The sequence below is a fragment of the Thalia democratica genome, unplaced genomic scaffold, assembly GCF_965202585.1.
Source record: "Thalia democratica unplaced genomic scaffold, ktThaDemo2.hap1.1 HAP1_SCAFFOLD_1217, whole genome shotgun sequence".
NCBI classification, from domain to species: domain Eukaryota; kingdom Metazoa; phylum Chordata; class Thaliacea; order Salpida; family Salpidae; genus Thalia; species Thalia democratica.
Genome location: NW_028140116.1, coordinates 6,031 through 21,286, shown reverse-complemented (window position 1 = coordinate 21,286; position 15,256 = coordinate 6,031). Strand labels below are relative to the sequence as shown.

General features: G+C 23.8%; 1 protein-coding gene across 1 annotated transcript; it reads right to left on the bottom strand.

The window, feature by feature from the left end:
• Nucleotides 1-8,148: 8,148 nt before the first annotated feature.
• On the bottom strand, nt 8,149-11,277 carry LOC145848049 (maternal embryonic leucine zipper kinase-like). The gene is made up of 5 exons (XM_082953805.1): nt 11,142-11,277; nt 10,471-10,599; nt 10,245-10,390; nt 9,628-9,774; nt 8,149-8,448 (listed from the first exon to the last, which is right to left on the bottom strand). The coding sequence occupies exons 1-5, from the start codon at nt 11,275-11,277 to the stop codon at nt 8,149-8,151; spliced, it is 858 nt and encodes a 285-aa protein (XP_082809931.1).
• Between the last annotated feature and the right edge of the window lie 3,979 nt (nt 11,278-15,256).

Sequence of the window (15,256 nt, the reverse complement as noted above, 5' to 3'; positions counted from 1 at the left end):
CATGAATAGATTATGACTATCTATGACTATCTATGTCATTGTCTATTTATGCTAAACTTTTTAAACTTTCATTTGTGTGTTTTGTTTTGTGCTTTATTTTAAACTTGTTTTGAAGCTGATGAGTACATTTGCACGAAACCCGAGTCCTTCAAGTTTTACATCTTGAAATAAACCTTTATATATATATATATATATATATACATGTTTTGTATATAATAAAATGTTAGAACAAAACTCTTGTTCCTACGAATCTTCAAAAGTCAGTGAACCTGAAAACGATTCAAACAACAACAAAAGTTTTTGCAATTATGCAGAAAGTATATATTCTGAAGAATATTAGCCTGTAAAGCTAAATTTTTGTAAATAAAACTACACTAAAGTCATGGACAAGACGTTTAAAGGCATCCGTGGTGTGCGACTCGATAAACGAAAAGTTTTTTCTGCACCAGGTTCTAGAACTAAATATTTTTAGAGTCTTTTTTTTCTCGATCTGTAAACTATAAAGTATAAGTAAAACACCTAAAAAAGCATTTTGAAATTATTGTAAAACTTTTAATAATACTGGATAACAAATAAATACAATAAATACTCATTAGGACGTTTAGCTCAATTTTATTTTTAAATAAGTTATGAATTGTTGTATGATTTTTTAGGTAAGTGAGCGAGCGGAAAACTTGTTGGTTACCATAAAAAATGTATAAAAGAAAATTTAAAAGGATTTATTTGAATTAAAAAAAAATTGTAGCTTAAAAATTTTCTTTTTGTTTAAACAAAAAACTTAAATAATCGAATTTGATAGTTTCAAGGTTTTTAAACATACGTCAAGTTAAATTGACCTTTTTAAATTTTCGTAGTCTAAAGATTTTATTTTTCGTAAAATTCATAAGTTTAATTTAATTAGTTGTAAAAACCTTTGAAACAACAAATTTATACAAAAAATTAATTTTTAAATACTTCAAACATCTTTCTTAGACAAATAGTTAAAATCAAAATGATCATTTAAAAACAAAGAAAAAAAATTTAGTTACGAAAATGTTACTTAAAAATTAAAAAAAAAACTATTTATATGTTTATGGTAATAAGTGTCATAATCTATGTTTTTGATTTCGAAATTTATATGTATTTTAGCAAGTTTTTGGTTTGAAAAAGAACGCATCTAAAAAAAAACTAATGATAATCAGTAAATGTTTCTTTTTTAATCACAAGCTTGAAATTTGTTTCTGAGTAACAGTTAATTTGAAGAAAAAAATTTAATTTTTTAAATTCTGTAACTATTTTCTATTTTTTAGGCAGAAACTATGTTTTATAAAGTTTTTTAACAGCTTTGGTAAACATGTTATTCAAGTTTATTCTAATTTTTTTTTACAATTTTAACAATGATGGTTTTCAACTATTTTTGATAATAATGTAATGTTATACTTTGATACATATTTAAAACCTATATTTAATTTTTAATTGATTTGTCAACGAGGGCATAATTTTTTAAATATGACTGTTCTAACATTTTTATTATTTTCTGCTCTAAATATGTTTTTACCTTGTGACAAAAAAAATCTAACAAATTTGACTTTAAGTGTTTAATTGGCAACCTAAAATAACAAAATGTTTTACGAGTTTGAACAAAATATAAGATAATTGTATTTTAAAGTGTTGGTTCTTTGGTCAAAATACTTTTTAATGTATATACAGAAGTTGTCTCAAAGCAACTTGAACTATACTTGACTCTTGGTTTATTAGCTGTAAAAATATACGATATATTTTAGCTTATATATGCTTTTGTCTTAAGAAGAAATCAATGTAAGAAACCTTAAATAGTTTTTAAAAAAATTGTTATAAAACCTTTTTTTTTGGCAAAGTGCATAGAAATTATTGCAGAGTAAAAAATTATTTATAGTGTGTTGTGTTCTGTTATAATTTTAATTACATGGTAATTTTTCAAATGTTATATGTTTTGTTTTCCAATATAAGTTTAAAAACCAAATTAAAATCAAAAGCATCTGAAATCTGGAAAATAACAAATACCATATCTAATAGACAGAAATAAAACATCTAAACTCTAAATTTAACAACTAGAGTGATAACAATTGTCTTGCTTATCAAGGTAGTAAATTACAGACTGAGCTACCATTATGTTTAAAAAATAAAAGTCATTTTGAAAAGTTCCAGGATATACTCAAAATTATGTATTAAACAAAGATTATCAAGGTTGTAAGTGATCATTGCTACTTGTTTATTTACTTTTGTTTAGGGAAATAATAACAATTATCATCTATTACACAAAGTATTTAGTTCAAAGTTCGATTTCTTTGGTTACAATAACAGTGGTTCAGACTAAATTGCAGCATTTTTTATCTTGATTTTCTTCAGATTATTTATAAAGATTGATATTTTGAACTAACTTTAGAGTTTTTACAAACTTCTATATGTATTTTTCTCTCTAGTATGCCCATATTAAAGTTAAGTGATAGATGTACTTTTTAGCAAAGATCTAAGTACGGAAATAAACAGTAAGCTGAGATTACTACCTCAAGATATCAAATCAGTTAATTAAATTTTCTGAAGAAGTCTAAAAAGATTTTTCTTTTTTTTATGTTTGCAAATATTGTTTGCTTCTTTACAATAATTTTTGAGCTTAGAAAACTATTCAAAATAACAAATCAATTAAAGATTTAATTTTCTATTGTTTTTACTATTCATTTTACTTACTTTGTTTTATTTTATTTATTTTTGTATATTTTTTCTCATTAAGTGCATAGTGTATAAATGTTACAATATTTTTTTCCTATTTTCCTATATTGTTATTTGTAAAAGTTGATTAAACTTATGGTCAAATTCACCTCTTTATAAAGTAATAAAAGTTTTATAACATATTTTTCTGTTTATTAATTAGAGTATTAATTTCTCTAGTTGTTTAAAACAGTAAGTAAAAAAAAAACATTTTGCATTAAATACTGACAAAATTCAACAAAAAAACATTTTAGCTGTTTACAATTTCAAATTATTTAAATTGTTGTGACATATTTTTCAAGTGTTTTATGTTTGCTATTAGTATTGTTTTTCTCGTTTTATAAGTAAAGTTTGAGTCAATTTTTAAATTGTGGAAATGTTTTTTATTTCTATCTTTATTCATTTGAGTTTCAAGCATAGACTGTTTTTTAATGTTTATTTTATAAGATAACTTTTAGAGTACGTTTTTACTAAAACTTTTTTAAGTAAACACATATCTTAATTCATTTTAATTTAATTTTCTTTTCTATTTACTCATTTTATTTGTTCTTTTATTTTTCAAAGTTTAAAAGTTCAAATTAAAAAAATTAGCATTTTAGCTCGTAAGAAATTGTTAAAGCATGTGGTGTACGACTCGATAACCAAAACGTTTTTTCGTACACAAGGTCCTTGGACCAAAATTTCTTAGCTCTTTTTTACTGTTTGTTAAATAATATTTAGTAGCTTTGACCAATCCTAATCTAACAGTTAATATGCTACAAATTTGTTTTTCAATAAGTTAGCTGTGACAAACAAAATATATTTTTTTGTTAAATTTATTTTTATGAAAATTAAACCAAAATTACTTTTGGAATATTAAATTTAAATTGTTTTATTGACGTCACAATTCACTGATTTTTATTGCTTGCCACTCTATATGAAAAAAAAAAATGGTATTTAAATTTTTAAACTGAATACTGATTAAGCAAAAAAGTTAGAGGAAATTGTTAATTACTAATCTAAAAATGTGAATAAATATTTAAAAATAGTCTCTTAACGCTATAGCAAATATAAAACTCTCCTATAGGCAATACGCAAATACCTGCTCGCGTGTACAACCTAACGGAAAGTAAACCACAGTCATCAGAAGAGTGATATGACGTTGAAGCAATGTTTCTGAACTCTGAAGTCTAAATTATTTACTATACATCACAGCTGATGTTAATATTATGGATTAGACGGGTAAAACGAAGGAAGTCAATAGACAGAGACTCTTACCGCCTAAATGTAAGATAGACAGAAAAATCCGCAGCTAACGCCTATAGAGTGAATAATTATAAGGATTTACGTCACACTTTTTTGCGTGAACTGAAATTAGTAAATTTTTGGTTTTATTTTTGTTGAACTAGCTAAGAATAAGCGCAATTTAATAAAAACTTTTAATTGTTTGCATGCTTATACTAAATAAAAATATTTAAATTTTGTTCTTAATTAACATTAAATATTACACACTTTTTACTATTTGTACAAACATTTATAATAACGGTTCTGAAATTAAAAATAATACCTTTTGAACACTTTATATTTTGGTATTAATTTTTTCAAAAACTTTGAGTTTATATTAAAAAATAACAAATAATGAGACACCCCACAAACGGCTTCATTAGAAGAATGGTTAAAGGGTAAATTTATAAAAATATTTACATTGTCTTGTTTTAAAAATGATCTTCAGGGGCATTATAAGATGTTTTACAAAATCTTAAAAAAAAAACGAAATAATGTATGTTTTTATGCTTACTCAGCCGCCAGATAAAGAACAAATATCATCATAATTTAAGACTCTATGTTATTAGTAAGATGTATTTTTATATATAAGATTCTAACGTTTGAAAAATTAAAAGGTATAAATAACTTTTTTACTTGTAGAATATTTGTGTCATTTGTTGAGTTTAATTATGCAGTTTTATTCTACGGATAGACTAGCTGCTTTGTTACTTTGACTTTTTAGTAAACTCAATTTATAAAACGAAATTATTTATTCTGAGTTTATTACATAATTATCAATTACTAAGTTAAACCTAATGAGTCAGGTAATTTTTACGAGAAACCTTTTGAAATAAACATTTAAAGTGTTCGGCCCTAAAAAGAGACCGAGCCCCCTATTTTAAGGCAGCACCCCATACTAGGTCGGGGTTATATTACATTTTATAAACATTTAGTTATGCAAACTTAAAAAATTATTAATCGTTTAAGCTTTAAAGAACATCTAGGGTCATATATTTTTACTTGACAGGCCAAGCTTAGTTTACTAGCTGTTGAAAGCTACACTTTTGGTTAAGATATATTTCATTTACTTCAGCAGTAAAATGTTTTTAAATTGTTATGATAATAGCATAGGTAATAGAATAAAAGTTATATATATGTTATATTAAAATTTTTTTAAAAAGCTTGTATATACAAACCTTATTAAAACTAAACAACGATAAGCGATTTAGTTTAACCGAAACAATTATAATTGAAAACTTTATAATGTGTTACTGTTAGTCAGGTACTTTATTTATTAATAATTTTAATTTTAGTTTTTGTTCAATTTTCAGTTAGGTTTACAACTACAGAATTTATAATAAGACTTTAATACACTTACGGAAAATGTAAATTTCTATAAAACTTAATAAGTTTACAATTTATATTAGTATGTACGCAAAAATCAAAACAATTAACTTACTTTCAAAAGAGAAAATTGCTATAGAGTTACATAAAAAAAGTTATTATTACTAAAACACTATTAATGCTCCGTGAACAAACTTTACAAGCTTTCATTATTGACTAAATAAGAAAAAAAAATATTACTTATTTAGATATAAAAAAATTTTCAAAATGAAAAGTTAAAAATAATAAATTTCATAAGATACTTCATTTATAACTTTAAACTGCTAACTGTTAACTACTTTTTAAGCAAGACACTTAGTTTGTTTACTTTTAGTTGTTATCTTACGAATCTGTCTTTTATCAATATAAGATCTATTAAGAGTTGCAATAAGAAGCAGCTTTACTGAACAATAGATTAAGTTTTATTTTGATTTCTTTTGTTTTTAATGAATTTATTTTTAAACTTTGAAACTTTAAGTAAAGTAAAAAAAAATACTAGTAGTTAATAAACAATTGTATCAATAAGTATTTGCATACAAGCTGATGTTAAGAAAACTTTGACGGCTTTTTAATATGTTTTATTTTTATTTAAACTTAAATAACGCAATTATAACAAATTGTTTTTAAAGGTCTAAAATTTTATTTTTGTAAATGAGTTCAAAAACATTATGATCATGCTTAGTAGCAAAATATACTAAATCAAATGCTATTGTGGCAAGTTTTACAACAAGACAACTGAAGAAAAGAGTCACAGAATATATTATACATGCTTGGGTTGATAAGGTTTTGAAATCAGCTAAAAATAAATAGAAAAAAACAATGCTAAAATTATAAATGCAATAAAAAGGCCTGCCACTGCTGAAAATAAGGTCTACAATCAAAGTTGGAGAGCTAAAAATTAATTAAAAGTTGTTTTAACGTTTTTGACTTATTTAAAGTTAAGACTATGTATATTTTAAATAAAAAGCCTACCTTTTGTAGACAAAAATAAATCGACTATAGTGTTGCTTTATTTTCTTAGTGCTCTTTCTGGTGTTTATATGTTAGTATTTTAAAAGCTCTAATAGTTATTATTTTTATTAGTTTTGTGTGATTAACTTTTATGTAACTAATGTTTGTTTATTATTACTGCTACCATTTTTATTAAAATTATAATTGTTTAATTGTTTTTTGTTCAATGAAAAAATTATCGTGAAATATATCTGGCTTGTTTTTCAACTGGGTGTGTTTAATGTTCTGTTTAAAATAATTTAGACTTCAAATGTTTCTATTGTTAAAACAATGTTTCAATCCCAGTTGTTAACAAAGTCGTGTATTTCTTAACTTCTTTTGTTCTAAACAATAAACTAGTAAAACGTTTTTCGAAAAGTTCTAAAGTAGTAGAACGTAATAAACATTAAACTTTAAAAAAGTATATTATTATAAAAATAACATACTTAATAGCAATGTTAATGAGTTGTGAAACGATAGACAGTAAAAAATTTTAAGGCTCTTAAGGAACTCCTGTAATAACTTTTATTTTACTTAATTTTGATTTGTTTTATTTTTGATAGATAATAATACTCTCCCTAAAAGTTTGGGTTAAAGGTTTTTCAGATTTACTTAACTTTAAATGTCTATTAGTTTAAAGAATTAACTTTCACTTTTTTGTATACACAGTAATGAAAATAACAAGAATTTTTCTTAAAAGTCAATTCTGTTTAAAAACTTTTAATACTTTGTACTCTTAAATTGAAAAATATGTAAATTTATGTTACGCCAATTTGTTTTATCTATGAATTATAAATACAAAGGTTTTCAAAACTATTTTTATAAATACTTTTTGGCAAAAATTACAAAAAAAGCTTTTAGATAACAAATATCTATGCTTTAACATTTAAATAGTAATTTATTTTGCAGCCACCATACTAATTAATGAACCTAAGTGGCTATATTACCCTCTTTTTAAAAGCCTAAGAGGAACTAATTAACCGATTAAAAACAATTAAACAAATCAGAAGTATTTCCAATCTACTTGATACGGACAATGCTTAAATTTTAAAACTTTCAAATTATATATGGTTAGGTTTCGAAACATCCCTAAAATACACCTAAAACTTTTAATTTTTTCACGCATAATAGACTTAGGATGTTCTAGTGTATGTTTAAATACTTTCCCACAATATTTTGTGTAATTTTCAAAAAAATTTTTGTAGTATTTATTGTAAGATTCAAAACTTTCACCACAATTTTGCCTATTGAGTTCTCTCACTAAATTATATCAAGTTTCATTGGTTTCAAGTACCACGTGGTCACCATGGCTATAACAACTTCTAAGCAATAAAGCGATATATAAATTAGTAATATTAGGGTACGGCCAGATCTGGATTCCAATATTTTCTAATTTGAATCTAAATATTAGATGATCTAATAAAATGAGTAGTGGATACATATCTAGAATCTGGACATATTTGATCACTCTTTTATTCATTTGTATCATTAGCAAATGATCCGAGTATTTATAGATAATGTTACATATTATTAATGATCTTTCTACCAGTTTTTAATAAAAAAAAAATTTAGCACTAAATCTTATTTTCAAAAAACTATTAATAGTCAAAAGAAGTTGTTATTTTCTTTTTGTCCTAGTAGCAACCGAATTTGTACAAATCTTCTTTTTTGATATAGGACTATTTTAGTCTAAGAATAAGATACTTAAATCTATTACACAAGTATTACAATACCAACAACATGACTGATTACATTTGTTACATACTTTATTAAATTTTATAAATCTCTACACAAAAACAACTTTTATAATCTCATCCACAAGCTTTCAACTAGCTTTTCATGAGTAAAACTATCATCAAAAATACTTTTTAACATGTTTGAAATGAAGTGCTTAAACGATTCAGTGCTGTTCTCTCCTTCTAATATAAAATTTTCTTTAGTTTCTATAGTGTCTTTGTCATCTTCAAAAACAAAAATTTCATCTACTATCAGGTGCAAAACAATCAATAAACTCCACACATCTGCATTTTTGTGACTTTTCTCTAAAAGTATTCCGGGTGAAATGTAACCTTCTGTACCAACCGAATCCCAATGGTTAAATACCTAATTAATTCAAATATTAAAAATAGTGCGTTTATGAAGCTCCAAAGATACTAGAAAGCTTCAGTTTTTTTTTTTCACAGTATAATAAGGTTAAAATTTATAGTAACAACTTAAAGCTTTTAGTAAAAAAAATCATTTTTACTTATAATCCTTTTAACATAATTTTCATTTAAAGAACTATTAAAAAAAAAAATTTCGAAGTTTATATTTAGAATTAGTAGTGTACGATCTAAAAGTTGGTTTAAGAATAAAAAAATATTGTTAGCTTAAAATAAGCTATTTCATAAAGTATATTAGTTTTATCATAGTATTTAATAATATTCATTAAGTACAATCATCTTTTACAAATCTACGTGTTTACAGCGAAAATGCGTAATTTATCGAGAGGTAGGTAATATACCTACTGTTATTAATTTCATTTTTGTAATGCGTGTGATTTTATACAGTTTGGATACTTTCCTATTATAGTTAAAAAAATATTTTTTATTTAAGTTGTACATATATGCATGTGAAAAGTTTTTTTTTTAATAAAAATGATTTATAAGTATACCAAGCTGTTTTTTCTACTTTGTTTTTTTCATACCCAATATAAAACTTGACTTGCATAGTATTAGAGAAATTTAAGGTCGGCAAGGAACGAATTAGCATAATATTAGAGATTTATTGAGTTAACATGAAATTGTAAATTAAACTAAATAAATATTGTACCTTGTTTTATCAAAAGTAATAAAAAGGGGAAACGAAAACAAAAACATAAAAAGCAAAGCCAGAAATTTTAGTAAACTACTTTGAAAAGCAGCAACTAAATATGCAATAAAAACATTTCAAAACATAACTTTGTAAGGTTTATCTATAAAATAGAGTAAAATTACCATATAACCCTCTAGTTAAAGTATAAAATATACTGTTATACTATAACAAACAGAAAAATTACTTAATATAGATTTTAGTTCTTTTTATTGAGAATTGGAAAATGCGTAACTAAACGAGAACATAAAAATTCGCGTAGAGTTATTGTCATTAAAAGTCGATAACACAAGTTTGAAAAAATAACCTTCTTTTTGGATTATAGTATTTTTTTCTTTTTCTGAACATTTTATTAAAAAAATAGTTGCACTACAAAAAAATATAACTTTATTGTTCTGTTAATCTAAGTATTAAAAAAGGCTGATAACTTACTGAGTTATTATGTTCTGTCCAGGAGTGTCCAAAATCTATTACTTTAAATACGAAGTCTCCATTAATTTTCTTTATAAGAAAGTTGTCAGGTTTAATGTCAATATGATAAAATCCTTTTTGATTTATATAGTGAATAGCTTTGTACATCTATAGACATAATTATTATTAAAAACTAATAAAATAAAACCAGCATCAACAGTAAAACTTAGTTATCTATCGGATCAATATAATTAAAATCTAGGTGGTGTACATTCGTTTATTAAAGTCGGATTCAATCGAATTCGATTCCTTGATTTGGTGCATAACTAGTAAAAAAAATATATCGTAGTAGTTAGCTTGTTTAGCTCTAATTTTATCGTTTGTAATAAATATTGAACAATTTTGAAAGATTAAGTTTTATGTATCCTATTATTTTATATTAACGTAAGTTTCTGGATAATTTCTAAAACTTAAAATAATAATAAGTTTTAATTTGAGTAGTCATTTTCTCTTGAGCGTTCTTTTTAAGCTAATGTTTTAATGTCCAACAATGTCTATTTTCTTAAATAGATGTTTAAAGTGCGTACTAAAGAGAAAGATATCTGCTGGATTTGGCAGCTAGTAAGTGTTTGACAAACCTTTCGAAATAATTTCTTAGCATTTTCTTCATTGATACAACCATTTGCATCTATATACATGATCATATCTTCAAATCCCTCTAAGTACTCCATCACAATAATAAAGTAGTCTTCGTAAACATACCAATCGAAAAGTTTCACTATATCTAAATTAAAATTATAAATTTTTTTTAATATAAAAATACTGTGAGAGGATGCAAACACTTAAAACAAAATAAAAATTTACTCTCTACATAAACTGTGTTTCTGACGGCATCTAATGCATTTTGATGGGAAATAATCTCTTTAGGCATATCACAGTATTTCTCCCAGCTATATTTGATTGCAACATCTTCATTTGTGACTTTATTTGTGCCTAAAATAAGTAGGAGATCATATTAGCTATTGTAATTTTAAAACTTAAAAAACTTACTTTTAAAGGCTAAGTACCAAAATTAAAAACTATGAAGTTTAAAAATGTTACTAAAAAACGGAGTATTAAGAGAAAAATGTTATAATTTAAGGAATAAAACAATCCTTATTTTACTAAAACAATAATAAAAAAAATATTATGTAAACAAAAAGTAAAACATATTTTATTTTAAGTTTTAAATTAAGATTTAAAGTTGAATTTCTAATATTAGCAGCAAGTCAAAAAATTATTATTATGTAACTATACTTTGATTAATTATAAAATTAAAGAGGCTAGTATATTAATAAAAGAATAGGATCAAAAAAACTATGAAAAAATAATAACATGTTAATAGAAATCATATAAACTTGTACTTCACCAAACCATCAATATAAGGGAAAAATCAAAACATATTTTATTATACTCACCTTTAAACACTGCTCCACTGCCACCTTCTTTTATCAACTCTCCAATTTCATATTTACTAAAAAACTTGTTATCAGTACTTGAATTTTTAAGTTGTTTGTCATCAATAGTAATTTCTCCTTCTTCGATCTTTAAAGTCTGACTGCAGTCTATAATGTTTAGATTTTCCATCTTTTCCAAAACTATTTCGTTGATATTTTCTTCTTCACGCGCCATTTTCTTTATAATAATTTCTTTAAAAGTTTAGTTTAAAATTTGTGAACAACGATGCTTATTAGAATTTGATTAGTGTACAACTTCAGTTATTTGACATAAGTTATTTACAAAATTAGTTCTCAAAGAGGTTGTTATTAATTAGATTAAAAATATTTGATAACTTTCTAAGTTGCTTGTAGCTATTAAATTTTTCTTTGTCAATTTTATCTATTTAATAATTATAGCTAGCCATTATATTTTATTTGTAATTGATCACACATTCTTTGAAAAAGAAAATTTAACAAACATTAAAAAAATATAACTGAGTTACTTCTAAAAATAAACTAGAGACTTTTAAGTTAAATTGTGAGCGAAATGTGTATACTTTCAGTATAAAAAAGTTAGTTGTATATTGTTTTGTAGTTGAACAAGAAATTATAACAGCTGAAAGCCATAAGCCCTTGTTTCAAATATAGTGATTGAAATCTCAGTGATGTCTATGTTATTTTCATATTTTTAGTTTGTAGTAAACTATTAATTAAAGTAGTTTACTTAGTTGTACTATTTTTTACAATGTTTTTGGTTGTAGACTATTTTTAAAATCACTTGAAACTTAAAAAAGTTAAACAACTTTTTACTTAATAAAGTACAATTTACATAATAGTTACATAAATACTATAATCTCATATAATTTTTAAAGACTTGTGATTAAATACTACATAGTTTTTATTTTAAGATTTGACAAGTTATGTCATTATAAGTAAATTAGATTATATTTTATAAATTATCTATGTATAACTATAATTTTCACTTATTTCTGAGAAAAAACCTGCAATTTGTTTTGTCTCTATCCCGGAATTAATGACTATTAATATCATTTAAATAATTTAATAACTAATAAGTTTTAAATATGTCTGAAAACTAAAGTTTAAGAATTATGAATATGTTTGTATTAGTAGTTTAGACTTATAACTTTTTTAACTGTACAGCTGATCTTCTCGAATAATAACTTTAAAAAAATAAAGTTTGTTATAAAAAATGATTGAAAAAAAACTCATTCAAGTGCCTTGTATAGCTTATAAAAATCCCTGATTGTTTAATTGCAGAAAGTATAAACTCAAATAGAGGATAAACTTACAATTTTTTCATTTGTTTAATATCATTCAAAATAAAAACTAATTAAAAGTATATGCTATAGAAAAAATTATAACTTCTAGGGAAAATAAATAACTGTTAATAAAATATTTAAACTTATCAGAGAAGTTTTTTTTTTAAAGTGAAAAGCCTATTTTATTCAGGTTACTGGATTTACAGTTAATAGTTATTTTGACCAAAAAAAAACCTTAAAAGCAACTTCATTACAAGTATCTACAAACTTGTTTTTTTTTAACTCATTGACAAAAATAAGAAAGATTGAATTATAAAATTTAAATTATACAAATTGAGTTTTTAGTATAAATTTAATTAAAAAAAAAATTTCTTCAGATTAAAAACACACTTTTGATTTTGAATCAAAAGTAGTAAGTAGCAGTAAAACTATTTATATAACATTTTTGATGAAAAATTTTGTAACTTATCTATTATTTAATTTTTTTCCTTATTATGAAAAAACACTTGTAAACTTAACAATTCTAAGTTGGTCTGATATTTTGAGCTTATCTAAAAAATAAATCTACTAATAACACATAAAAAACAACAATAATAATGTTTTATAGAATTAGACATTTTCAATACTTTTGTGAACTATTTGAAATTAAATAACTCAAAACAAAAATTAAAAAAAAACAAATCTTTCAACTTCTAACACCTAAATTTAAAATTGTACAGACCTTAAAAACATAAATATAAAGAATATAATGCTGTAATTGGAAAAAATTAAATATTACATATGTTAAAAAGGTAATTCTGAGTATTCATTATTAAAACATATAACTTTTTTTTGAACTAATTACAAAAACTTATTTTTTTTAATTAACTTACGGATGATTGTAAACAAAAATCTAATTTATCTTCTAGAACTTCTATTAAACACTTTATTTAAAAAAAAAAGATTTAAAACAAAATAAAACCCCATGAAAGATTGTGACTCTTTGAAAAAATATTTATGCATCTGTATTTTACACATTCCTAAAACTCTTCATAAAAAACAATGTATTGTTTAAAAATATAAGGAAATTACGATTTAAGAGTAAATAAAACAATTAAAAACTTCAACCTTCAATCATGACTTATTATTTTATTTTTTTTTAAAAACTTTAGTTAATGTAGAGTATTAAAATAATGTCAAGTTACACTAGTTATTAGATAGAAAAAAATTTCTAAGGTTTCTGCTCCTAAGATTGTTCTAAGTTTTTATAACGCAGTTTTTAAAATTATAACATGTTTATTGATAAACATAGATTGTTTCATTTATAGTATCTTAAATTGTGTAATATTGTTTATAACAGTAGGTTCCTTTACTAGTTGGCAGTTTTCTACCACTTATTTTTAAGTAATGTAGACCTGTTACCATACAAACGCTCGTATAAATTTAGCTGTTTAGAACTCGTCCCAAGAAGATAATATTATCCTTTAAAAACTCTTTTATAACATCTTGAGTAGACTAAATATAAAACTAATTAGTATTTTAAAAACCACAAATCAAAATTAGTTATGTTTTTTTTTAACGATTTTATTAAAAAAAACCTTTACAAATTACAAGCACTGCAACTGAAACTAAAACAAAATTATCTTTTGATAGCTAGCTGTTGTGCTTACTTTCATTCTATAGTCCTCATATTATTTTAAAACTAAGTAACTACTTTTAAACGTCCATTTTTCTGAGTTTATTTTTGTAGGACCGTTATGAGCTATTTGTTTAATTCGATATTTAATAAAAATAAAAAACACTTGCACACAAGGTTAGAAAAATTCATTTAATATCAAACAATGATTTTTTACATCTCGTAGGGACAGAAAATTTTTTTTTTGCTGTTTTACTTGCTTTGCTTGTTCCTTGCTTGTTCCTTATAAAACCGATTTAATTTTTTATCTTTAGTTGTTCATTCTATTCAAAATTATTTTTTAGAAACTACGGTGGAAAGTAAATTATCACTTTGATGAAATTTCAAAAAATTAAACTATTTTGTGAAAAACTTGCAAATAATCTTCAATCGTTAAACTTATGAAAATACTTAAAAAAAAAACTCCAAATCAAAATAGCGCGACGGAGGTTTGATCTTGGAGCTAGTTTTATTGTGTAGTCTATATATGAAATTTCTCACTCTGAAAAAAAAGTCATTCGGATACCGAAGGTTGGGGAAACAGATATACCCTACTATGTTATATGAAGGTGTATTAACAATGTTTATTATTACTAAATGACTTTTAAAAAGATAATAATTGAGTATAAACTTAAACTTTGAATAACAAGTTAATTTTTGTAGTTTAATTTTAATTTCGAAAAAAATAAAAATTTGCAAATTAATCTACTTAAAATCTTCAAACTTGGTTTATAAATAGTTTGAACATATACTTTTCTCGTCAAACAAGTATCATCGTTTATAGGAATAACATTATTAATACTTAAATGTTTTTGTTATTTTTAAGGATCGGGTAAATTATTAACTACTATAGGGCAGTTTTAATCTTCGTCGTCTGACACATCTCATTCATCTACGAATTAGTTAGTTTTATAAAGTAAACGTCACATTGCATCAAAACTTTTTGAAAAGATAAAAAATATCTACAAAGTCTGGTTTGAAATAAAATTATCTTTGTGTTGTTTCCTCTGATAAAAATTAAACAAAACGTTCCTATTGATTATCTACATGAACCAATAAAAGAATTGTTAAGGCTATGTGAAGCTATAAAGTTTTCCAAAAAAAGTCAGAAAACGCACTAACGATTTTTAGCTATACTTAGCACTAGTTTTTAAAATTATGCGACACAAAATTGGTTCATATACCAAAAAATAAAGTTTACCATATAAATCAACAACAGTATTCTTGACATGCTACGA

Bases quoted from the DNA above. Each gene is read 5' to 3' on its own strand.
- LOC145848049 (XM_082953805.1), bottom strand. From the start codon at position 11,277: ATGGCGCGTGAAGAAGAAAATATCAACGAAATAGTTTTGGAAAAGATG. The intron at 10,600-11,141 runs GTACTGATAACA...TACTTATTTTAG, and splicing joins CAAACAACTTAAAAATTCAA to GCACAAATAAAGTCACAAAT. The intron at 10,391-10,470 runs GTAAATTTTTAT...ATTTTAATTTAG, and splicing joins AAACACAGTTTATGTAGAGA to ATATAGTGAAACTTTTCGAT.